Below are 25,492 nucleotides of genomic sequence, written 5' to 3'. Positions count from 1 at the left end.
GGCACTAGAGCATGCCCTGAAGAAACATGTCTACACGTTTCTTAAATACCTCCAGGGATGGTGACTCCACCACCTCCCTGGGCAGCCCGTTCCAATGCCTGACAACCCTTTCAGTAAAGAAATGTTTCCTAATATCCAACCTGAACTTCCCCTGGCGCAACTTGAAGCCATTGCCCCTTGTCCTGACATCTGTAACTTGGGAGAAGAGACCGACCCCCGTCTCTCTACAGCTTCCTTTCAGGTACTTGTACAGAGCGATAAGGTCACCCCTCAGTCTCCTCTTCCCCAGACTGAACAACCCCAGCTCCCTCAGCCTCTCCTCGTAAGACTTGTGCTCCAGACCCCTCACCAGCTCCCTTGCCCTTCTCTGGACCTGCTCCAGCACCTCAATGTCCCTCTTGTGGTAGGGGGCCCAAAACTGGACACAGCCCTCGAGGTGGGGTCTCACCAGTGCCGAGTGCAGGGGGATGATCACTTCTCGGGCCCTACTCCCCACGCTGTTCCTGACACAGGCCAGGATGCTGGTGGCCTTCTTGGCCACCTGGGCACACTGCTGGCTCATCTTCAGCCACATCGGGGCCCGGGTATGATCAATAAGAACCATTGTCACTGTAGCTTAAATGAGCAAACATCTCGTTATTCAGACACGGCTGTGATTTGAGGGAGAGGAGTTAGACCATTCCAGAGAAGCCTTCGAGCGCGCACAGCTTTCTCTCCCCTTCCCAAACCATTCATCTTTCCTCTCCTGCCTGAAGCCTAATGGGAATTGACACTGAGTGGAACTGGAAACCCTTGTGCACACAAGCGTACGCACAACACACGCGTTGGTCCATCCTGGAAGAAATGTGAGCAGATGGGCTCCCACTAATGAGATGATTTACAGAAGCCTACCCTTCAAAACAAATGTTTGATAAAAAGGAAATAAACCAGGCTTGCTCTACACGCTAATTTTTTTCCCAATACAACCGTACTAGGAGGAGGTTTTATTTTTGTTTTTTTAAAGGAACAGCTACACCAGACATGGTAAGCCATAGGGTTCCCTGAAACCATCAGTGGGATGTGGTTCTGGCCTCCTCTTCTGCCTTCTGATGCATTTTAGGGCTCCTGCAGGTAGATAATCATGAATTGCTACAGAGAGGCAGCATTCTGTGAGTCAGACCTTGTGGGTGATAGAGGGAAGCCAGACGTGGAAACCTTGGAAAGGAGCTGGGATCACGTCTTGGCTCAGTTAAGTACAAAGACCAAATCCTCAAAAATGTATTTGGAATGTATCTTTTCTCAGGTAGCATCTGTATTTTAAATGTCACTGCATACATCATCTCTGCTTAATCTTTGGAAAAGCAGATTCATCACCTGGCTTTTAGCCCGCTGTGGTCTTTCCTGTGAAACCGATACTGCTACGAAGACCACGTAGCCCAGCAGATATTCACACAGCTCTTCACTATCCACAGTAAGTTGTGGAAGTTCACAAAGTTAAGGTACAAACTTTTCATTTAGCTACAAAACCTGATAATATTATAGCCATACCAAACATAAAGGTTTCCTGCACTGGGGCAGCTCAGCCTAGTGAGAACGAGCTGGTGTAGTGATTTTTTTCTGCCTTCCCATGAGGAACAAATGTATTTTTGTCTAGATTTTCCTTTATCTCGTTTTTAAAAAAAATAATACGTAGGTTTTGCTTAACCTCGTTGGGATCATAAATACTTCAAGACACGTATGCTGCAATTCAATTCCTTATGCAGATGGTACGACACGCCATCTCTTTTGTGAATGGATAAAAACGTGAGGTTTATAAATGGGGAAAGATCCTGGGGAAATTTACTGTAAGTTTGAATTTCACAGGGGAGGGAGAAGTAGCATCTGAGTAAATCAGCTGTCATGCAGTGGGATGTTTTGGGTATATCGTACCCAAATGATGATGAAGGTGACATCAGATTCTCTCTCCAGCCTTCGCAACTGTGTCTACGGCAAGGTATTTGGGGAATATTGTCCCCTGCCCTTCTAAGCAAAATCCAGTCTCCAATCAAACACACCACTTGCGGCGTGACTGGCCATGCACGTGAAGCTTTGCTTTCCATCAATGCTTCTACAGAAACATTGGATTTTGCAGAGGTTCGTTTAACAGGAAAACAAAAGGAACACACACATGTGCTGCAGAGGAAGTTTTAAACGGGAGTGAATCACAGAAGAAAATAACTGTGGCAGCTTTACCAACGCATCTACAGAAACATTTAAAAATTCAAAATTTAACAGTGACAAGGAAAAACACTCTTTTTTTTTTTTTTCTTTAAAATTTCAAAATGAATAGGTATCTGAAGATATATCTAATCCCTTCAAGTTGTCACCACCCACCCCTGGAAACTGGGGGTGGAAGAGAGGAGGAAAGGAACTGTTGATGATGGAAACGCTTGGTTATTTGTTCATTGTCAGGGAGCAGGGACAGAAATAGCTCTCCCAGTGTGCTGAGATGATGCAGAAATTTGTCTGTCTGGGGGTCAGCTCAGCCTTTTCAAAGCTAAATAATGCAAGATGCTGCTGCTTCTGCAGGTAAGTGGCAAGTTTAAAGGATAGAAATTTAATGAGACTTTAAATCCTAACTCTCAGGAAGGTCCCTGAAAATTTCAGCCTAACACATCCATCCTTACCTACTGCCCCATCCACCTCATCCAAAAGCTCCAACAAATGGAACTTTTCTCACCTCACACCCTATTTGGTGTCATCTTGGAACTCCATATACTGAGATTGAAAGAACGGGACTTCTGTTCATTTCTAAGCTCGCTCTGATAGATGGAGAGAAAGCCATCGCAAAAAACAGATGGCAAAAAGGGTCAAATACAAGAGATCTTGTGATTTTTTAAGTCACTATTGGGATTTCCATTCCTGATTTAAAAATGGAAAGAGACAACTACTTCTCCTTGCTCTCAACTGCCTGGTAAAGAGAACATTTTTTACTTACAAAAAAATCTTTGAAGTTGCAGATGCAGAGACTGAAAAACCTTTATGCCCTCAACTCGAGCAAACAAAACACACCTTTCAAGGCAAAATATTTTTAAAAATCCAACTGTGACTTCACAGAAAGAAAGAAACAAACACACCCACCCCCCAGGAAAAAAAATCCAAACCCAACAATCAAATCAAACCCCCAAAAAGTCCAACAAGGTGTGCCTCCTCTCCAACATTTTAGTGGCATTGATGAAATGCCTCTATCAATTCCAAGTCTTCGTTACTTAACTGTATGGGAAAAAAAGGTAAATACAGTCAAATTTCGTCAACCTAGCTGATAGTAGCTTTCTACAATTACCCTTAAAGGCCATTTGATTTGATAATATATTCACCACAGTATAAAATTTACATAATGTTTTTCAATGACTTATTAATATGCAAATATTAGGAAAAAAAAGATTGAAAACACAACTCAAATGTTCATTAACCATGATGATGTGCTATTTAAAGATGGGGAGCGGGGAATCAAATGGAACCTCATTATCACACAAATAAAGCACAGCCAGAGAATACACCAGGTTGAGTTCTAGACCAGCTGCACTGCAAGTCCTGTAGATGTGCTACATGTTCACAAACCCCAAAATGCATAATTTTCAAACACAAGGAAATAATTATTAGAACTACTCTGAACTGATCTGATTAGAACTACTGATCTGGAAGGGACCTTCAAGATCATCTCGCCCAACCATCAACCTCACTCTGATCAAAACCATCACCAAACCATGTCTCTAAGCACTAGGTCAACCCGGCTTTTCAATCCCTCCAGGGATGGGGCCTCAACCACTGCCCTGGGCAGCCCAGGCCAAGGCTGTTATTAACCCTTTCTCTGGAAATATTTCTCCTAATCTCCAATCTGAACCTCCCCTGGCACAACTTGAGGCCATTTCCTCTTGTCCCATCACCTGGGACTTGGGAGAAGAGACCGACCCCCCCTGGCTACACCCTCCTTTCAGGGAGTTGGAGAGAGCCAGAAGGTCTCCCCTCAGCCTCCTTTTCTCCAGGCTCAACACCCCCAGCTCCCTCAGCCTCTCCTCACAAGACTTGTGCTCCACACCCCTCACCAGCTCCCTTGCCCTTCTCTGGACATGCTCCAGCCCCTCAAGGTCTTTTTTGTGGGAAGGGGCCCAAAACTGGACACAGCCCTCAAGGTGGGGCCTCCCCAGTGCCCAGTCCAGGGGGACCAGCACCTCCTGAGTCCTACTCGCCACACTGTTCCTGACACAGGCCAGGATGCTGGTGGCCTTCTTGGCCACCTGGGCACACTGCTGGCTCATCTTCAGCCCACAGGCCACCAACACCCCCAGGTCCTTTTCTGCCAGGCAGCTCCAGCCACTCTGCCCCCAGCCTGTGGCGTTACAGGGGGTTGGTGGGACCCAAAGGCAGGACCTGGCACTTGGCCTTGTTGAACCTCATCCCATTGGCCTCAGCCCATCCATCCAGCCCTTCCTGATCCCTCCACAAAGCCTTTCTACCCTCCAGCAGATCAATGCTCCCACCCAACTTGGTGTCATCTGCAAACTGACTGAGGGTGCACTCAATCCCCTCATCCAGAATCGTAAGATTTTTTTCTAATAGAAAGCATAAAACCCAAAAGCCTAAATTAAAACCCAACTGCAGCCTGATTAACTAATACATTTAGGGCCTAGATAGACACACTCAACCTATGGTTTTTCTGTGGAAAACCGTTCACATCCTCAACACTTCTTCTCATTGGCACTGACTCTGGTAACTTTTTCCTATTCTAAAATGGTTTCATCTATGTTGATGGCAGTCTCTGCTTGCAGCAAAGCACGTTCAGCAGTAACACTCCTGTGTTATAGCTCAGCCAATTTTTTGCCTATTTATAGACTTAAGGTAACTTCTCCTGCTCAGGCATACACCCGGAAACGTCTGAGGGGAGGTTTGCCATCTACTCTAAAAAATCCTGATGAACAGCAACTGAGGTATTCACAGAGATGTTGTGCAGCCTAGAGCTTGGAATACGAGAGCCTGTAACTTGGTCCTGCTCTGCTCCACCCTGTGATAACCCTGTGCTGAATCCTGCTGTGTTCACTCCTCTTGGTTCCGCTAAACGATGTCCTGTCATTTGATGAGGATGAGTAAAAGTTCTTCTGTGCCAGACACCAGAAACTACGGACAGCTGAACACGTGAAGAACCAAATATATTCTCAGCATTAAGTCAAACACAAGTGAAATTGCTATAAGGCAATCAACTTTGCTTTCTGTTTTGTTGTTTGGTGCTTAACTCGCATTGAATGCTTGGAGAGACCCACAGAACAAACTAGCAGAGATCTTGCTTTAGAACTTTACTATGCAAATACCAACTATATTTTGTGCTGAGAGGCTGTAAACCTCACAATGAAATATACCCAAAGAGCAACCAAACGACCAAAGGTCTTATTATCTGCCAGAAGAAAACTTATTGCAGAAAGATTAAGAAAGTCCCTGTCATGCCAACAAGCACTTTCACACTCACATGAACACAACCAACCAATTATTCTTTGTGTCTCCACAACCTAATTCAGGTGAACAAAGGGTCCATCACTTTTCCTTAGCCCCTTATCAGTCACTTCATGCATGCCTATGGCTAACATCATTATGCTATGGCTTTTTTTAAGCATCAGTCATCAAGCAGGTCTTTGATAGAGCTAGATAGAGCTGATGGATGTTTTAAGTCCTTTCTTAGAGGCTCAACAGAATAATTAAACTGATGCTCTGTAGTGGTAATTAGGGAAGAAAATAATGCCACCAGCCAGTTGGAGGATTATTAGCAAGAAACTTAGCAAGCTGTGCACATTTAAAACACAAAGGCCCAGGAAAAACAAGCAGATAGCTTGATCCTGAAAGAGTGGGAGCCTGGAACCGCTGGAGGCCAGAGGTCTGTTAATACACAGCATTCAAAATTGCAGGAAAAAGAACAAAGTATGTACAAATGTCAGAAACGAGCAAGACTTCAGGGAAAAAACAGAGATACCTCTAACTCGAGCCATTAATTTTTCCTTCAAAACTAACTTGGAAAGATCCAGAACAGAGTCACCGCCGCTAACAACTCTGCTGTTAGAAAGAATTCATGTGTGTAATGACTCTTCATATGAAGAGAGCTCCATTTTGTTCCCATATTCCCAGTACAAGAAAGAAAAAATGATGGGAGCCTAAATTCATATGACAACCTGTTCAAAGACAAAGAGTCTGCACGAGTGCGTGCATGTGTGTCTCCCTATTAATGAAATGCCTCCTGTGACAGGCTCCTGGAGCAGGCAGCATATAATTATATTCTTCCGATGACTTATCAGCATCTATAGGCACACAATTAGCGTGTACGAAGAGAGCAGCTCTAATTTGTCCCAAAAAATGTTGAGTAGGAATTACAGGAGAGACTGCTGTTTCTGAGAGGTGTCCTGAGAGCACACCTGGACCTCCTGACACGCTGAGCAGAAGAAAGGTGAGAAGAACTGTGTGTCTCCACAAAGAACTGGGGCTGTCTTCCTTCAAAACTCTTATGAAATAAAAACAAAATGGAAAGTCTAGCTATGCTAGCTAATTAACAGTCCAGGCGTGCCAGTGCTTACGTTTGCCATGCCCTGCATTAGGATGCGAGACCCTAATGCCAAGCTTTCCAGGAGGTCACGATTTCACCTCCTGGCTCCACCCCATAACACTACATCCCATTTACAGTTGTTTTAATGCCATAAGCCGATTCCCCAGGCTATTTGGAATTTTCTCCCAAAATCAAGAATCTCCTTCCCTTTCCCTTACCCGCAGGTATTAAAGCTTTATATTTAAAAATGAGACTGAAGTTATTTTTCAAGTCACAAAAGATAGCCATGGCAAAACTTCAGCTCCGAGGGACCAGAAATGTTATGAAACATGAAATTGAGTTCCCTGTCGCAATATGAAGAAATCTGCCATGAAAACACATTCACAACAGTTTCAAGCGTGGCTGTGCTCGCTTTTGGAATCCTTCTTTGTGTAACAGAGCAAAATATAACCCCGCAGACTCCTGTGATTATTTTCCTTAGCCAGCACTATTAAAAGTTCTCGCTTAATGTGAACATCTTTAAGGTCTGTAAAAGGCCTGAGGGTCTGTAGCTTCCTCCTGTCCCGGTTCCAGCTAATCTGCGCTTCTTCAAGAAGGGCAAGTGAAGCCTAATTGTTAAAAACTAATTTTCTTAAGCTTTTCATTAGCAAGCATTTCAACAGAAAGGCAAGTGATGGATGGTATTTCAACACGTACATACCACAAGTAACTAATTGTTACAAAAATCTGTGTCATCTTCACAGCGCAGCTCCAGTCCTCCAGGTTCTTCATCATTACTGGTATTTTTGCTTGCAAAGACAGAGCTTGACTGGTAAAGATTTAAAACATTACGGGCAGCTAGATCATGTTTTACAATTAAATACCACTAGTGAACAACAAATAAATTAAAGAAAATGTACTAAGATCTCAGGCTCTCATTACTCTGCTTTCATTGTTGTTTTGATCTACTCTGAGAAAATACTCTTGCAAAAAAATACACCAAGGAGATGCCCTTTTTAATAGACCAGGAATGATCGGTGGCCAAGTGTAACCCCTCCATGAAAAGGGGTTTTCCACCAGTTTCAAGTAGGTATATGCTCAGTCAGTTCAAAGTAGCTTTCCACAGATCCAGGTGGTGCCAAAAGTTAAGAACACTTATATGAGCGAAGTTAAGTATTCACTGTTTTCGCGTTTTTGTCTGAGAATACTTGTATCTATCTATTTGGTCCACCAAGCAACAGAAGGAACCTTCTGCTGCCTTCCTGAATATGGTGAATGTTCACAAGGCACAGAGCATGGTTGGAGAAGCAGCACGTGTTAACCATGAGAAAAGTTTCCGATAAAGAAATAGAGCTAAGCTGAACTTGGTGCCTGCCTTCCCCCTGGTTAGTGGCTGCATCCCGGCCTTCTGCTTGATCTTCTCTCTCAGAAGCCCAGCAATTTGAAGTTTAAATACTTTTAAAGCTCAGAAGCTCCCCTTACAGATTCAAATTTTTAAAAGGTACCTCATTTTACTTAGAGTAAACAAAGTTTAAAAGTCTGAGTAAAGCTTTCTGACCACACAGTCAATAGCAATCCAGAAGCGCCTCCGGTGCTTTGCAAGCATCCATGAAGCTTCATCTGTGGTGACAACCTGGGACAATTAGTGGTATATTCCCTACCTCCGAGCCAATTCACCAGCGAGTTGTTACAAGGATATTCACTCGCCCAAGAAAAGGGGTATTATTTGCAAGGTCTCCTGTGTTTCAAGGAATACTGGACATTTTCTACCCTTTGTAAGTCCAGCTTTGTCTGGGGAACCACAGGAATTAATGCTGTTCTTGCGTTAGTAGACATCCTGCTCATGTGCAATTGTCCTCAAACCCCCAAATCCTTCTGCCTCTTCCAGATACCAAAACCTCAAGCGCACCTCTTCACCTGCAACGCGTCCTTCCATCCCAAAAATCCAACGCAAACACTTCTGGATTATACAAAGCAACGTTAAAATACACAGGAAGTTGCCACGAAACCAACACCGGGTTGTTCAATTCAATGTCCAAGTCATTAAGCAACTCCACGCCTCTTCTGAGGAGCAGCTGCACCATTTCCAGTCTGTTAACTGACAGGCTATGGAAACCACCCAGGCTCACTTCAGATTTGAGGCACAGCTTGCTGCAAAAATACCGGAGACTTGGGCTACTTCTAATAAACCCATATTCGTAAAATATTCACACTGAAGTGAAATAAGAAGGTCCAGAATTGGTTCCAAGATGACTTATCTCTTAATTTCAATCTGTTCAGCATTAAACTGTCCCTGAAGGATGACCAACCCCTGAAATGTACAGACATCGTTCCAGATAAGCAACAAACATTTGACTACACCTCTGTTGTCTGGAGCTCCTCCTTTTTGCAGGTTTGCAAGTGAATTTTAAAAGCCTGACTTTTGTTACAAGATTCTGCCTATTGCTCCCTTCTTCAAGGCAGGCACCATTAGCATCACAGAGTCCTTTCAGCTGGAAAAGACCTTGACAAACATCGAGTCCAACCGCAAACATCACACCAGCAAGTCCCTCACTAAACCATGTCCTGAGCACCACATCTCCGTGGTCTGTTGAATACCTCCAGGGATGGTGACTCTTGCACCCCAGTGCTGTGAAACCACCCAGGCTCACTTCAGATTTGAGGCACAGCTTGCTGCAAAAATACCGGAGACTTGGGCTACTTCTAATAAACCCATATTCGTAAAATATTCACACTGAAGTGAAATAAGAAGGTCCAGAATTGGTTCCAAGATGACTTATCTCTTAATTTCAATCTGTTCAGCATTAAACTGTCCCTGAAGGATGACCAACCCCTGAAATGTACAGACATCGTTCCAGATAAGCAACAAACATTTGACTACACCTCTGTTGTCTGGAGCTCCTCCTTTTTGCAGGTTTGCAAGTGAATTTTAAAAGCCTGACTTTTGTTACAAGATTCTGCCTATTGCTTCCTTCCTCAAGGCAGGCACCATTAGCATCACAGAGTCCTTTCAGCTGGAAAAGACCTTGACAAACATCGAGTCCAACCGCAAACATCACACCAGCAAGTCCCTCACTAAACCATGTCCTGAGCACCACATCTCCGTGGTCTGTTGAATACCTCCAGGGATGGTGACTCAAACCACTTCTCTGGGCAGCCTGTTCCAATGCTTTAAAGTGCAAGAGGGAGGTTTGTTACTCTATTTTTCAGCGCTCCCTTATACATCCTTTGGAAACCAAGGGCTGCTGTGGAACACACAGAATGAACACCTACCAAAGCCCTCCAAGCTCAAGAAGAGATGCAGAGTTTTCCAAATGGGAGATATTTTGAATATTTTATTTTATCGATACTTTTTCCTATGGCAATACTCAAAAATATTTTAATATTTATTGTTTGCTGTCACATCTGCCCAGACTTTTAAGTTACTACATTATCTATTATAGCCTATTAAAAAAGAAATAAATAAAAAATTGTAGAATTGGGTTACAGTACCCACATTAGGACAAGTTACAACTGTTATTCTACCACACCATCAAATGTGCCAAAGCCAGAGCTTCCACTAAACACAGGAAATCAACATTAAGACTAATTTTTTCTTCTTTCAGCTTTCTGTTCTGCCAGTTCCTTTGTTCAGCATCCTCACAGCTAATGCCTATACCTTACTCCCAGTTTCAATTTATCAGGATTTAACTTCCAGGTCTTTATTCCTGCTGTCCCTTTCATTACCAGATGAAAGAACTCTTCACTCTTAATCAAGTCACGATTTTTGTTGTCTTTTGGATACATTAATCCACTGCTAAAAAAAAATCCCTTACATCCACATCTCTTTCTTGCTCTTTAGTGTTATTTTAAGTTCCACACAAACACCCCCTATGCTTTTTATTATTAATAATAACCATGAAAATTGAGTAAATGTAATTTTAAAGAAGCTAAAGAATCCTGCACACAGGACACCATAAGGTTAAGCACTTCACACACATAAAACAAGTTCTGCCCAGGGCAGGGGGGTTGGAACTCGATGATATTTAAGGTCCCTTCCAACTCTAACCATAATAACACAATGTGAGTTATCTGATGTGCTGATGGCCCAGCCAAGAGGATAAAAAAGTGGCTAAATAAGAATGAATGCAGTAAAGAGCTAAGAACAAAGGAGGTTAGAATTTCTTTTAAATTATTTTATCAAAGTCTAAAGTTTAAAGTTCAGGATTAAACAGCAAATTGCTACCTTGCACTAAATATCTTTTTGGTGAAAAAAGTTTTTTCAAATTCCTACCATTTCCTGACTTGTAAAATGCTTCAGTCCGCAGGAAATGAAATTGCAAGAAAAGTAAGAATACTACAAATTGCCTTATCATGAAATTGCAAGAAAAGTAAGAATACTACAATCGAATACTATCGAATTTTATTTACTGTTTCTGCAGTTTTCTTCTGTTTAAATTGAAGAGAAGGGCGAAAAGGCAATTAGCTTTCAAGCAAGGGGAAAAAATTTAAATTACGACATTCGGTTATAAAAATATTGTGTTTGCTGTAGCAAAAGAAAAATCAAAGCAGGCAAGTCCTCAGGTCTAGAACGCTGATCCTGCAGTGACCAATATGCTTTCAGGGGAAGACCAAGAGGAACAAACTCCACTGCAAACTATGAATTGTGCAATGCAGAGGAAAAATTGTGCAAAGACGAAAAAGCGCTTCCTGACCCTTGCAGCAATCAGCTTATTCCTTGAAGCATGAGATTTGATTACCTTCATCTCAGTGGGCACAACCATGAATATCACTATATACCTTCTAATGCCCAGCACGTTCTGTTTGATAAAGGGACAATAATGTTAAAATTTCTAGATCACTTCAATTCTGCAACCTGGGCAATAACTGACGTGAGAAATCTACGGGAAGAACATGTACAAACAGCATCAAGGGCATTAAAACACTTCAACATTTAGATCTTCTCTTTCAAGGCAAAAAAATTACTAGAAATTAGAATCATAGAATGGTTAGAGTTGGAAGGGATGTTAAAGATCATTGAGTTCCCACCCCCTGCCCTGGGCAGGGACACCTCCCACCAGCCCAGGTTGCTCCAAGCCCCATCCAGCCTGGCCTTGAACCCCTCCAGGGATGAGGAAGTCTAAGAAACCAAATCTAACAAACTTCACAACAGAAAAGCAAGTAAACCCGGTGAAGAAAGGATTTATCTGATAGAAGCTTTAGAACAATACATACATCTGCCATGTGGCATATATCCCTGGGGTCTGTCGCAAAGCTTGAGTGCAGATTTTTCCAAAAGCCCCTAAACACCATCCATCAAAACAATCCAACGGGAACATTGGCAGTTGAATATCTGTGCCCTGCTCTGAAAATACACTGAAAAACATTTGAAGTCTGACATGCCTTAACTATAGAATAACTTCAGGCATGTAATGCTATTGCCTTATGAACATCTTGGTTGAACTAGATGATCTTAAAGGTCCCTTCCAACCTACACAATTCTATGATTCTTCAGACTGCAGCTGTGTGGCTTAAATTTATCATCCCTCCATCAGCTCCCAGCCTCCTCACCAGCTTTCACATAAAACAATCTCATATGCACCAGTATGGAAATAAAGCAGGAAGCCTGAGAAGCTGTACCAGTTCTGCGTAAATCAGGTAACACAGTCAAGTGCCACCTTCCACCAGGAATGAGAGTTTGAAGGGCTTTTGAGGGTAGGAACAGCGTCACCGAGCAGAAGTACAGAGAACTGGGTGTTGCATGCACAGACCAGAGAGGATCAGGGCTACTTATGCAAAAGGCTGAGCTCAAATTCTTACTTATGACAAATACTAAGTTTTAATGGACTCCAAACTTCTCATTAAATTTACTATCTCCAGTTCTGGATGGTCTTTTTAGATCTTGTTTTTCATTTTCATGTTTTTCTGCAATGTTACTGCCTCCCAGCAAAACCAGGAGTCTTTTACTCGGGTCTTCCTTCTCCACTGAGCACACGTCATGTGCTGAAACTTGAAGGAAGAGAAAGGAAGATGGAGGTCACCTTAGGTTTCATAGCTACTGAGGAGGAAATCCGAACAGCGTGAGCTTTTCTGCTCTTTGCAAACTTGTCAGCATAGCAGGGATGTGGAGTGTCCAAGTGCCTTCCCTGCAGGGCAAGGAGGGTTGATCTCTGGGTAACTGTGCTACTGTCTGATGGCAGCTCCAGGAGGCAAGAGGACCAGAGGCAAATCACCTCGTTAGCCAAGACACACAGGGAGAAATCAGAGTTACCACCGCGTTCGCCAAGATGAGCGCCTTGGAAAGTACCCAGCAAAGCCATTCTCTTCCATGTCTTTTTAACAGCAACAGAGGCACAAGATTAACAAATTTATAGTCAAATACCCCACTCTTTCCTCATTCAGAGATTTCACTGAAGTGGCTTATGGATGTGTTTCATTCTAACTTCCATGTTACTTAAACACTACACCAACCTTTCTCTTAAGTTTTAGCTCCTCTACTCTGCACGTCCACCTCTGTAAAGCAGTTACCATATGCTCAACTCACAGCTTGCACTTGAGTTTTCTTTGCTTATAGGAGATTTAAACATATGCTTAAATGCTTTGCTGAAGAAGAGATAATTTCCAAGCCATGAGCATTTTGGAACCAAAGTCAAAGAATTAAGAAGTCAACTAGCTGGACTGGCAAGTGCAGGGTGCTGCACCTGGGGAGGAATAACCCCCTGCACCAGGACAGGTTGGGGCTGACCTGCTGGAGAGCAGCTCTGAAGAGAAAGACCTGGGAGTCCTGGTGGACAACAGGATGCCCATGAGCCAGCAATGGGCCTTTGTGGCCAAGAAGGCCAAGGGCATCTTGGGGAGCATCAATAGGTCGAGGGAAGTCATCCTGCCCCTCTATCCTGGTGAGGCCCCGTCTGGAGCACCGGGACCAGTTCTGGGCTCCCCAGTTCCAGAAGGACAGGGAACTGCTGGAGAGGGGACAGCAGAGGCTACAAAGATGAGGAGGGGCCTGGAGCATCTCTCTTAGGAGGAAAGGCTGAGGGATTTCGGTCTTTTTAGTCTGGAGAAGAGAAGGCTGAGGGGGGATCTGATCAACACCTCTAAATACTTCAAGGGTGGGTGTCAGGAGGATGGGGCCAGTCTTTTTTTCAGTGACAAGAGGAAATGGGCACAAACTTGAACATAAGAAGTTCCATCTCAACATGAGGAGAAACTCCTTCCCTGTGAGGGTGGCAGAGCCCTGGCAGAGGCTGCCCAGAGAGGTGGTGGAGTCTCCTTCTCTGGAGACATTCAAACCCCACCTGGACACGTTCCTGTGGGACCTGCTCTGGGTGAACCTGCTTTGGCAGGGGGTTGGACTAGGTGATCTCCAGAGGTCCCTTCCAACCCCATAGCATTCTGTGACTCTGTGATTCGGGGAAAAACAAAAGCAGGAGAGGTAGCGTGCCTTCAACACTTTCTTGTGAGTCCTTACTGGGATGAATTCATGCTTGAAAAGGCCAAAAATAAATGGTAAAAAGTCATCTTTTTGCCTGAAGGTATTTAATACAGTGGAGCAAGGGGAATATAATCAGCATTAAAGTGCTTTTAATAAATAGTGGGCAGTCTAACAGCCTTTATCTATTCTGCACTTTACGACAGTTTCTACTGCTGAATATTTCATGAGTAAAAGGTAATTTATTGTGGCTTTTAAATTATACAATTCAGAAACCATTAGAAAAATAGTTTATGTTCAACACAATAATGACGAGCTTTGAATTTCTAAAGAAACACCAGCAGCCTAAATACGTATTTTGAAACCTAACACATACAAACTACCAGGGACACCTTCATCCTAAACTCCAACTACTGATTTTAAAGATGTCCAGCCCTATTCAGCAATACAGTATTTCTTTTCAGGTGCAGAATAAACCCGAATGTACATTTTCCTGAGATGGCAGTTCCAGTCCGCACTTCTCAACAAAATATACAGCTGATGACAGGTCATTTAAGATGTGCATCTGTGACAGCCACTTTCAAGAAATCTGCTTTCTGTACCATATTTTAAAGGTGCATTTTATTACAGCATTTTAAAATGATAATTAGAAGTTCTGCGTGAATAAAGCCATTAAGGAAACATAGTGGGGAACAGGTGAATCTTCAAGGATGAGTTAGAGGTAACCTTAGCTCTGTCCCCTGTGAATTTAAGGCCACGACGCAATCTTATTGCCACATCTGGAGGCAGATGTGGGTGTAGATCAGCGTGACTTTACAGAAGTCAGTCGTGCTACATCTGGTTTCTCTCAACAGAAGCACCAGTGAACCTCGTCTCCGCATCAAATCTCCTCTGGACAACAGCCCATGCCTATGAAAAAACACCACAGGAACCAGTACACCCAGCATCCCAGTGACCTGCAGCTTTCCCAACGCCAAAGCAAGTGGCTTCAGGACATTGGAAGACAATGTCCCTTAGCCAGAGCTATCCTTGGGGAATTTTTCAGTTGTCTTTCTAAACCCCCCACTTCCAAACCATAGAGCGACTCTAACCAAAATGAACCCAACCCCCCCCCCCATGAAAACAACCAAAAAATATGACAATTCATTTTCTTTCTAAAGCTAAGGTAGTAAAAATAGCTTTCCTCTCATATTTTCTTCATATGGTAACTGAGCCCCCACCCCAAAGCCTCATATTTTATTCACAATCCCCACTTTGAAAGATGAGATAATGAAAAAGTTAAAACATGAAAGGAACTATCTGCAGCAGTTCGAAGCAATCCACACAAAGAGTGCCACACGTGGCACATCATCTCCATACTAACAGCCCCCAGCACCTGGACAAAACACGTCTGTGACAAAAAAGAGGTTTATTTATGGAATGACTTCTTATGTCACAGAAAAGAAGAAACCTAAGACACCTGGCCAACCTCTAGATCAACCACCTTTCTTAGCAGCGAAGGGCAGTGCAAGCCCCCTGGTATGATGGGATACAAACAAAACCACCGCATACAAAGCTGTACTTTGGATTTCAAGAATTTTTCTGTGCATTTCTAAACATAAAATTGATCTTCAGCACTTAATTCAAATGGGTTCACAGCTTTCTTGAGATGATACGCCCCTCCTACATTTACCAGCAGAAAAAATCAGACAGACCTACCCTGCCTGATTTGGCATTAGACATCTCAGGTGTTTTTAAGGGAGAATCAGAGAATGGTTTGGGTTGCAAGGGACCTCAAAGACAATTTAGATCCAACCCCCTTGCCCTGGGCAGGGACACCTCCCACTAGACCAGGTGGCTCAAAGCATATCTGCTACACTCTGAACCTTGCAGAACACGTTACCTTTGCCATACATCTAAAATAGCTGCTAAACTGTTTATTTATAGACATAGTGAATGTGCTTCTTGGTAACTCGGGTTTACTTAAGATGGCGTTCAAAAGTAAACATCACATCATCTACAGATTTGTCCGGGTCTGTCAAATACTCTCAATTTGGAAGATGTAAACACAACGCACAGGTTTTCTCCTGGCCCATTGCACAGAGATAGATTTTTCCTTTGGTCAATAAATTCTCTCAAGACACTGCATTTAAAAGCTTTAGATGTCTCAGCAGCCAAATCGGTCTTTTGAAACCGAGCTTCTGATGTCTGTAGCAGACCTAGTAGGAACAGGAACCAACGATATCTACAGGCTTTCTTGCTGGCTTTTGCACTGCTCTTATCTCAATGCATTCTGTGGACTTAGGCATAAAGGTAAAAGAAAAATCTTTATTAGGGAAAAAATTCAAAAGGAAAAAATGTCTCTGAAGGAAACAAAGCATCTCAGTTGTGCCCCCTGCTTGTGCAACAAGAAAATGAAGCTCGTGGTAGTGCCTGCCAAAAGAGACTGCACCTGGATCCAAAACATTATTGATGGGTAACAGAAGTTTACATATATCGATAGAGTTAAACACCAACACTCTAGACTAATGAAGGTACAGACATGCTCTTCTCTTTGATAGTATCTAGCAATTTGTCAAGTGACTGTAATCGAAGCCAAAGACAGCTTGTTTACTCTGTATTAAAATGCAATATTTCATATCGCACTGTTGGAGTAAAGGATAAATATATCATCTGGTATTTAGAGAGAGCTCTAGATATCTAAGAGCAAGCAGGATGTGTCAGTTTAGATGAGCAATCCCACAAAGAACGACTATGATACTCATATCAAACCAACCTATGGACAAGCCCATGGAATAGTAAGACCATCATGTCTCCTACACCAAATCACCCCATGGGAAATGAACCCCTCTAGAAACGATGCAACTGCTCTGCTTCACATATAAGAGATTCAAAGACCAGGTGCCCGTTATCCCCAACTCCATTTCCTGGTGTGCCCACAAACCAGTAAGAGGCACAGAAAAACAGACACAGTCATTTTGAATGCCAGCATTCAACAGATAACCATACTGAGAAATGATTCTTGGAAGAAAATTCTTGCACTGAAATAAACTTTGGTTAGCACTGAACTCACTTCATGGTTCTTAAGAGGTCAAACAAGCAGGTGAACTTACGTAGCTCTCCTACTTTCAGTATTTCGCACAGCATCTTGGTCAGCTCAATGCTACTTCGGCCAAATGGGCACTCGTGTTTGTCTTCTCGACTGCTGTTCTCCAAGACAATCTGCAAGAGGAATCAAAAATGGAAAATAATCAGCTTAAAGAACCAATAAGTTGAAGTACTGTCTTCCATATCCAACATTTACAACATATTAGCAGGATGAATTTAGGAAACTGTATGTGGAAGCCCTATTTTCATAAATCCTAGCCTTTCCTAAATGCTCTCTGGGCAGCCTCTTCCAGGGCTCTGCCACCCTCACAGGAAAGAAATTCCTCCTCATGTTTAGATGGAACTTCCTATGTTCAAGTTTGTGCCCATTTCCTCTTGTCCTGTCCCTGGGCACCACTGGAAAAAGACTGGCCCCATCCTCCTGACACCCACCCTTGAAGTATTTATAGGTGTTGATCAGATCCCCCCTCAGCCTTCTCTTCTCCAGACTAAAAAGCCCAAAGTCCCTCAGCCTTTCCTCCTAAGAGAGATGTTCCAGGCCCCTCATCATCTTCATAGCCCTCTGTTGCACCCTCTCCAGCAGTTCCCTGTCGTTTTGGAACTGGGGAGCCCAGAACTGGTCCCAGTGCTCCAGATGTGCCCTCCCCAGGGCAGAGCAGAGGGGCAGGATGACCTCCCTCCACCTGTTGGTCACACTCTTCCTGATGCCCCCCAGGATGCCATTGGCCTTCTTGGCCACAAGGGCCCATTGCTGGCCCATGGGCATCCTGTTGTCCATCAGGATGCCAGCAAAACGTTTCCCTCCTTCCTCAGCTCTTAGTTGTGACTGTTTCATGCTGTCTGACATGCAGAAGCCTTCTCTGTGAAGTAGTTAAAGGTAAAATTGAGAAAAGGGTGAAAACCCAGAAGCAAGTAGGCAAGGTATGTGCTTCACACAGTATGTCAAACCTCCTCACCAAGCATCTATTTTAGTCCTACTGTAAATAGGGCGCCCTGTGGCCTTAATGGTGACTCTGCTACCAACCCATCACCCGGGAATTTAAAAGGATGGTTGCTCTCTGTGTTAGGAGAGTGGATGATTGTTTTCTCTTGTTTTCCAGTGTTGCTGTATTTTTAAATCACCTAGAGTTTCCCAGAGAAGCTTAGAAAGTCATTAGGAATATGATAAATATTTGACCCTCACAAATTTGTCTTGGGCTTTTCCAACAGGACAGTGTCAGAATCACATTCCCTAGTGTGCCAAGAGGACTTACTTGTCCTTCTCAAAGTTTTGGTTTAAATTAGATCTAATGGTTCCACGTGACCTCTGGGTAACAGCTGTACCAAATCAAAGAAACACCCCTGCAATTTTTGTTTTCCCTCGCTGCAGCCACTGTGCAAGGAACACGTGAATATCACTTTGCCTTCTGGATGAGTCATCCTGCTTCAGTCTCTCTCATGGAGGACGGCGTTACGTTTCCATACCCCAGTGCAGGGCTGATGACAAGAGCAGCACAAACGCCACGTAAAGCTCTATCTCAACACCTCCCCGAGACCACTTCTCTCGTTTTGTCATCGCTGTGTTTTATCTCTCACCTAATACAACATTAAATCTGCATGCTGGAGCAGGGGCTGCTTTGACACAGATTGAAATACAGCAGAGAAGCACCGGTAATAAAAATCCAAGGAAGAGACAAAATGAAAGAGGGAGAGGGGAGGGGAAGGGAAGCCCTCGGATCAGCACTCCTCCTTGCTTCTGGAAAACGCATTTCCTTGAGTTTCACATTAACCCAACATATTAACATTTCATGAGCACATAAATATTTAATGGCGACACCCTATATGCATATAATGGAAGGCAGAATTACAGCATTCAATAAGAATGCCAGAGAAATAGTTAAGGCACTGTGTATCGCTACACAGCAAATTAAATGGCAATTGGAGCAATCAGTATGTAAAGCAGTCTTGAAATGATCCGCAGACTCGCACTTTGCAAGCATCACAGTTTAGCATTTGCTGTGCAAAATAAGGCAGAGCTGACACGTTACATTTCTGTAAGAAAGGAAGATGGAAGGCCCTTTACTACGTGTAAATATCTGCAGGCAAGCTTGACAGATAGGGATCTTCAGCAAGAAACAGCAAGAGTAAAAAGGGAAAGAGGAAAAAAAAAAAGAAAAAAAGAGGTTCTTATAAATACCCAAAGAGAAATAATTCCTAATCTTGGCAACAGATTTACAACATTCATTATTATATTTGTAATACTCTTTCCACGACTTCACGACTCATATCCTGTTCGGAAGTAAAAAGCTATAAATACAGCTGATAAGGGCAAGATTTTAATGTTATTCCCTTTATTACTCTGGTTATGGAGGAGAAATAAGCAGGGAATGGACGTGTTTACTTCATAAAGTGGTGAAAACAATAGAAAGGAAAGAAATACAATACACAGCTCTAGACTGAAAATAATTCTGTATGTCTACAGAGCATAGAGCTGGCTTGATGCATGTTCCTCTCACAACAGTTCTTTTCCCAAGCAAAGGCAAATAGTGAGGAAGTCACAAAGCACACAGAACCTTCATTCAAATGGAGGTCTATCATTAATGCTCATGAAGTGGCTGCACCCTATTACCTTCCTCCTCCTCCCCCTCACAAATCCACAGCGAGTTGCAGATCCACCAGGTCTTTCACAATTGGCAAGTATGGCAGGTAAGTTTTGCTTTGGGGAAAAAATGATATTTTAAGGCAGAAACTATGGACGTTGTAGGAGGACTCTTGGTACCATAGAATCACAGAATCATTTAGGTTGGAAAAGATTTTGAAGATCACAGAATCCAGATGTTCATCGAACACTCCCAAGTCCCCCACTGAACCATAGAATCACAGAATTGTCCAGGTTGGAAGGGACCTTTCAGATCATTGAGTCCAACCATCAACCTCACTCTGATCAAAACCATCACCAAACCATGTCTCTAAGCACTAGGTCAACCCGGCTTTTCAATCCCTCCAGGGATGGGGCCTCAACCACTGCCCTGGGCAGCCCAGTCCAATGTGCAATAACCCTTTCTGTGGAAACATTTTTCCTAATCTCCAGTCTGAACCTCCCCTGGGGCAACTTGAGGCCATTTCCTCTTGTCCTATGGCCTGTTCCTTGGGAGAAGAGACCGACCCCCCCTGGCTACACCCTCCTTTCAGGGAGTTGGAGAGAGCCAGAAGGTCTCCCCTCAGCCTCCTTTTCTCCAGGCTCAACGCCCCAGCTCCCTCAGCCTCTCCTCACAAGTCTTGTGCTCCCCCCCCCTCACCAGCTCCCTTGCCCTTCTCTGGACCCGCTCCAGCCCCTCAAGGGCTTTTTTGTGGGAAGGGGCCCAGAACTGGACACAGCCCTCGAGGTGGGGCCTCCCCAGTGCCCAGTCCAGGGGGACCAGCACCTCCTGAGTCCTACTCCCCACGCTGTTCCTGACGCAGGCCAGGATGCTGGTGGCCTTCTTGGCCACCTGGGCACACTGCTGGTTCATATTCCATCTTCCTTTAGTCCTACCTTGACTCTGGTCTGCCAGGCTGCCCTTTACTTTGATACTAGGAACCTACTGCTGCCATTTTTTCCTTTCTTCAGTCCTTGCAGAGCTACACAATTGGGAAGGTCCAACATGGAAATGTTCCTTCTATGACACCAGATGTTAAACAGACAAAAACCAAAACCAGCTCACAGTGTGGTAGTACTAAGTTCTGCAGATCCTCTTCTCTTCCTCCGTTCCTTTGAACAACAGTGACCATTACCATGAGGCAAAGTAGAAAACCACCATGATGTGTAATAGTAATACTCAGTAACAACAAAACCTATTTTTTTTCCTTTAGGGAAAAGCAAAACAATCCAGACAAAAATCTCAAGAAAAAGGAAACAAAAGGGAAAGAAGACTACCAAGAGAGGGCAGCCAGAAAAGTCTGAGTGATGAAAAGACATTAACAAGCAAGACAAGAGAGATGATTTTTTTAAAAAGTAGATTGCTCTTAAAAAAAAAAACCACTCACAAACCACCAAACAAAAACAACAACAAAAAACCCAGAACTGCAGCTCAGAAAAAGGGGAGAAAGTAAGAGAAGTACAGAATGAGAACAAAATTATATCACAAGAGGATTGAGATGAATTGACCAGCAAATGAGGAGAAAGGAAGAGGTTTAAAAATGTTTTTAAAAATGCAAGGAGGTGAAATCTTCAGGAAAGCAGTGTTATCCATTCTCTTGACATCCCAACAGATGAAACTCCGTAGCCTATTAAGGCATGGCAATCTGACAGCACTTGGAGCAGGATACAGGTCTGTAAAGCTTTTACTAGTTTTTAATTACCTACTACGTATATTTCTCCCCTCTTATTTACAAATTCTTTCTGTAAATGGAAGAGAAACGTTTCCCAATTACCAAACAAAAGGAAACAGTGCTCAGAAAGAGAAAGGAAGGGTTGATTGTATTTCCCAAAGTAGACATTTCAGGCAGCGTTGGCCAGCAACTGGTGGAAGCTGAATTTCTTCTGGGATTTAGCCATATGAATTGCCTGAAGAACCCGGTTTCCTCTGAAGCCAAAAGCCTTTTCAAGAAATGGGAGGCAGCCCTCCAACACCCAATTGTCCAACAAAGCATTTAGAGAGGAATCTTTAGAGAGATACAGGAAAGAATAGTCTTCCTTAGAAAATGTTAGGTTTCACTTTTAACTGCAAGATCTTTTGTATTTGGCCTCATGTTATAATCAGTGGTGCTGGGCATCACCCAAAGGCGGCTCACCAGCCGTTACAAGATATCTACCAGTGGCATGGACAATAACATAAAATAAATTCAAGTGTCATGCTAAGATCACGAAAAAATAAAGCAAAATCTCCAGTAGGAAAAAAAAAAAAACAAACACCAAAACCAAACAAAAAAAACCAACAACAAAAAAAACTCAAAAAAACTACCCACCCAAAATCAAAAGGGTTTTGAACTTTACGGCACTGTTCTTTTATGATCTTCCATTGAATTATTCATTGAGTCCATCACTACCTCAGGAGCACAAAACAGACCCTCAGGGAGGCAGTGAACTAAATTAAGAATTTTCCACTTTTGACTACCATGGGCTTCAAAATCCGCGTCAGCTTCAATAATGAAGCTCCTACCAGGAACTAAGAGTTGTTGACTGACAGAAGGCAAAGTTTTGAAGACAGCTATATTCACAAGCTTCCTCCCCAAAATCCAGGGAGACGAAGCCGCCAGACAAAAATATTCCTCCTTCACCGGGAAGGAATATCGATTCAGCCAATCCCTTAATCCCTCACATTAAAGATCAAATTGACTCACAGTAACACTGCCCACAGCTACTGCAGATGTAATTCTCCCATTCCTGAAACCAGCCTCAGAGCTTGGCAATGGAATAGAGATTCATTACGATTAGGAAGTAAATAGAGAAGCGAAAGGCAAGACCAGCTATAGCTGCATCAATACTCCTAATAAATCCCGCAGCAGACAGTTTAACGAGCGTTGCTGCTCTATTAAAAAGCAGCGTTTCCCCAGATCTATTTTGTAGTAAATGATCCTGCGTTAATAGAGACCGTGTTTTCTAGCAGTCTGCTGTAGTTTCATACCAAAGGGTTCAGAGAGCTAGTTAGTAAAGATGGTAAAAACCTCCTTACACCCAAAATAAAAAGTCAGGCAGCATTTTAATATCCAAAAATTGCAGGGATGCTCTTCCTTTTCTTGACGCTGCTTTCCCTTTTCCGAAGCCTCCTTACCACATACAGTAGGCTTCACCATTCCCTTTTCATTTAGATGCTTTAAATAACTCTAGGAAGCAAATCCTAAGGATATGTTTCCTGAGAAAGGTAAGGGACCCTACTGCAGACAGATTCCATTTCCATTCATCCTCTTCTCTACTTTCAATTTCTTCCTAAGGCAGCTTGTCATTTGCCTCAACTTCAGCATCAGCGCTCTTCCAAGATCCTTCACTCAGCACTGTCCCCTCTAACCCATCTTTTTATCTTCATTATTTTATTTCCCATTTCCATGCTTCCTCTCTCCTTTATCTCAGCCTCCCTTCACATTCCTGAGGTGTTACAGAAATTCGTTATGGCAAAACTGAAACAAAGCAACAGCTATTGTTCCCTGGCCTCAGGAAGGGACCAGAATCGCAATTTCAGCTGAGATTTGGAGAGAAGAGCTGAGACATACCATGGGGACTGAAAAAGAAAGGAGCCACTCAAAGCCATGCCTTATTTGAGGGACACCTAATTACAGGACCACGTTAAGTCTCAGATAGTAGGAGTCTCCTATGTGCTTTGTCGTGCACAACTAGGAATAAGCACCTAGGGGATATGCTTAAGGGGATAACCAGCAAATCACCTGAGAAGTGCACTGTAACCTCCAGCTCTCCTGGGGAGAGCTGCTATGGCCAAGCAGTCAGGAGACAGCGACAGGGTCACACAGGGCAGGAGGGAAAAGCATCTGATTGTGTCCTTATTATACCATCACACAGACAACAGGGGGAATTCAAATACTCCTGGTAATATTACACCCAGCCATTTGGCTCTGTGGCCATAAAACACTTCTAACAAAGATGACTTAAAATTGCCAATAGTTAGTTTTCTTCTGGAAAACTATGGTGTGGGTTTTTTTCACCCCTACCTTTCCTGTTTTACGTGGGTTTTTTTTTAGCCTGGAGAAGAGAAGGCTGAATGAATGAATGAATACCTTCTTCATGCTTCCAAGGATCTAAAGGGTGGGTGGAAGGAGGATGGAGCCGGACTCTTTTCAGGGGTTCCCAGGGACAGGACGAGGGGCAACGGGCACAAGCTGGACCATGGGAAGTTCCACTCCAATGTGAGGAAGAACTTGTTTGGGGTGAGGGTGGCAGAGCCCTGGCAGAGGCTGCCCAGGGAGGGTGTGGAGTCCCCTTCTCTGGAGACCTTCAAGCCCCACCTGGATGCTCCTGAGTGATGTGCTCTGGGCAACCCTGCTTTGGCAGGGGAGTTGGACTGGATGGGCTCCAGAAGTCCCTTCCAACTCTGACAATTCCATGATTTTGTGATTCTACCAGGGAGACTCATGTAAGAAAGCTCATTTTTCTCTCTACTTTTAGCCAAACAGAAATAAATTATATCTCTTTTCTTATCATTTCTAGGGGAAAAAGGAAAAAAAAAATGGATGAAATTATATGTTGGACGACTCATATCTGATCAGGCTAGAATGAGTAGGCACGAGGAGAGTTTGTGAATTGGAGGAAGGATGTGTAGGCAGCCTCCTATACAACAACGGCACGGGTTCGAAAGTGTACGGCAGACAGTCTGTGTGACTCAGCCCATTACAGTTCTGAAAGGTCTCCACAGGATGCCACCAATCTTCCCTGCATCACTGGCGCTCACAAACAGCACCTGCTCCTCTACCGTGACTTCTGAAAGCTTCAAAAAAGGAAAAAGAACTCCCTCCTCATCCTCCCCAAAAGCAGCAACTCAAGTAGCTACTGGGGAAGAGGCGTCTCTGCACCTCACCCATGTCAATCACTGATTTTCCAGCTCAGCAGATGCAACTGAAAGGGCATTTTCTACTACTGCCCCTAAACCAGCTCAATTTTTACTTCTCAGGTAATCAAAGTAACTCTTGGCACAACCAAAGTCCAAACATTATTTTGCTCTGGAACACTTGAATAACTTTTGAGATTTGTTTTAAATGCAAGAACAAAAATTTAGGAGCATACCACTAAGTATCTAACACATCATTCACAGAACTGTAGTAACAATGGACCCAGCAGAAAACATATCACGGGATTAATATGTCCAACTTTTCAGCATGAATTTCAACACTGGTTTCCCACCCTGATGATAACAGTTTATACTGAATATTTTACATTCAATATCTAAAAAATATTTGCATGAAAAAGGTAAAGCCAGTCGGAAAAGAGATAAACCTCCTCTTATACAGACAAGGAACTTGAATTTCAGGCTACACTAAAATGATCTCCTTCCAAGGAACACCTGCTTTTCCCTACACATATGAAGAATCCACTAACTTAATAAATGGCAAAGAATCGGGCATAAATTTGGGCAGCCACACGGACAGAACCCAAATAGGTGGGTAGCCCATACTCAGACCCAGAGCTGCAAAGTTTATTTGCAGTTTCTGCCTGATGCACAAATCTCTTGACTCGAAAAAAAAACGAGGAGTATGTGTCTTCTCAAGGCATAACCTCATCCCAAAGAAACAGTGAGACCTGCTAGAATATGGCTGGTCATAAGCATAGAAAAAAAAAAATATAAATATATAGACAAGTCAACAACTTGTCAGTCACCAAAAGCAAATTCACGAGAATGAGAAGTTTGGACTCCATCAGAGACAATGTTGTATTGGACTTTGCTATGACTCAGCTGACTCACAATGAAACCAAATAACATCTAAATAAAATGAAGGCTATCACTATAGCTAGATACCTGTGAGGAAGGCCAAGAAGGCCACCAGCATCCTGGACTGTGTCAGGAACAGCG

The 25,492-nt window shown here is 43.3% G+C and overlaps 1 protein-coding gene across 7 annotated transcripts in view; it reads right to left on the bottom strand.

Annotated features, from left to right (window-relative positions):
- ELMO1 (engulfment and cell motility 1) overlaps positions 1–25,492 on the bottom strand; it is a 348,732-nt gene that overhangs the window by 162,343 nt on the left and 160,897 nt on the right. For all 7 annotated transcript variants that reach the window (XM_014942223.1, XM_014942255.1, XM_014942230.1 and 4 more), the window contains one exon: positions 17,024–17,132. In XM_014942223.1, the coding sequence (XP_014797709.1) occupies positions 17,024–17,132 (109 nt within the window). The remainder of the gene's footprint in view (positions 1–17,023; positions 17,133–25,492) is intronic.

This window comes from Calidris pugnax, unplaced genomic scaffold, assembly GCF_001431845.1.
Source record: "Calidris pugnax isolate Ruff unplaced genomic scaffold, ASM143184v1 scaffold23, whole genome shotgun sequence".
NCBI lineage: Eukaryota > Metazoa > Chordata > Aves > Charadriiformes > Scolopacidae > Calidris > Calidris pugnax.
This window is presented reverse-complemented; position numbering and strand designations above follow the sequence as displayed.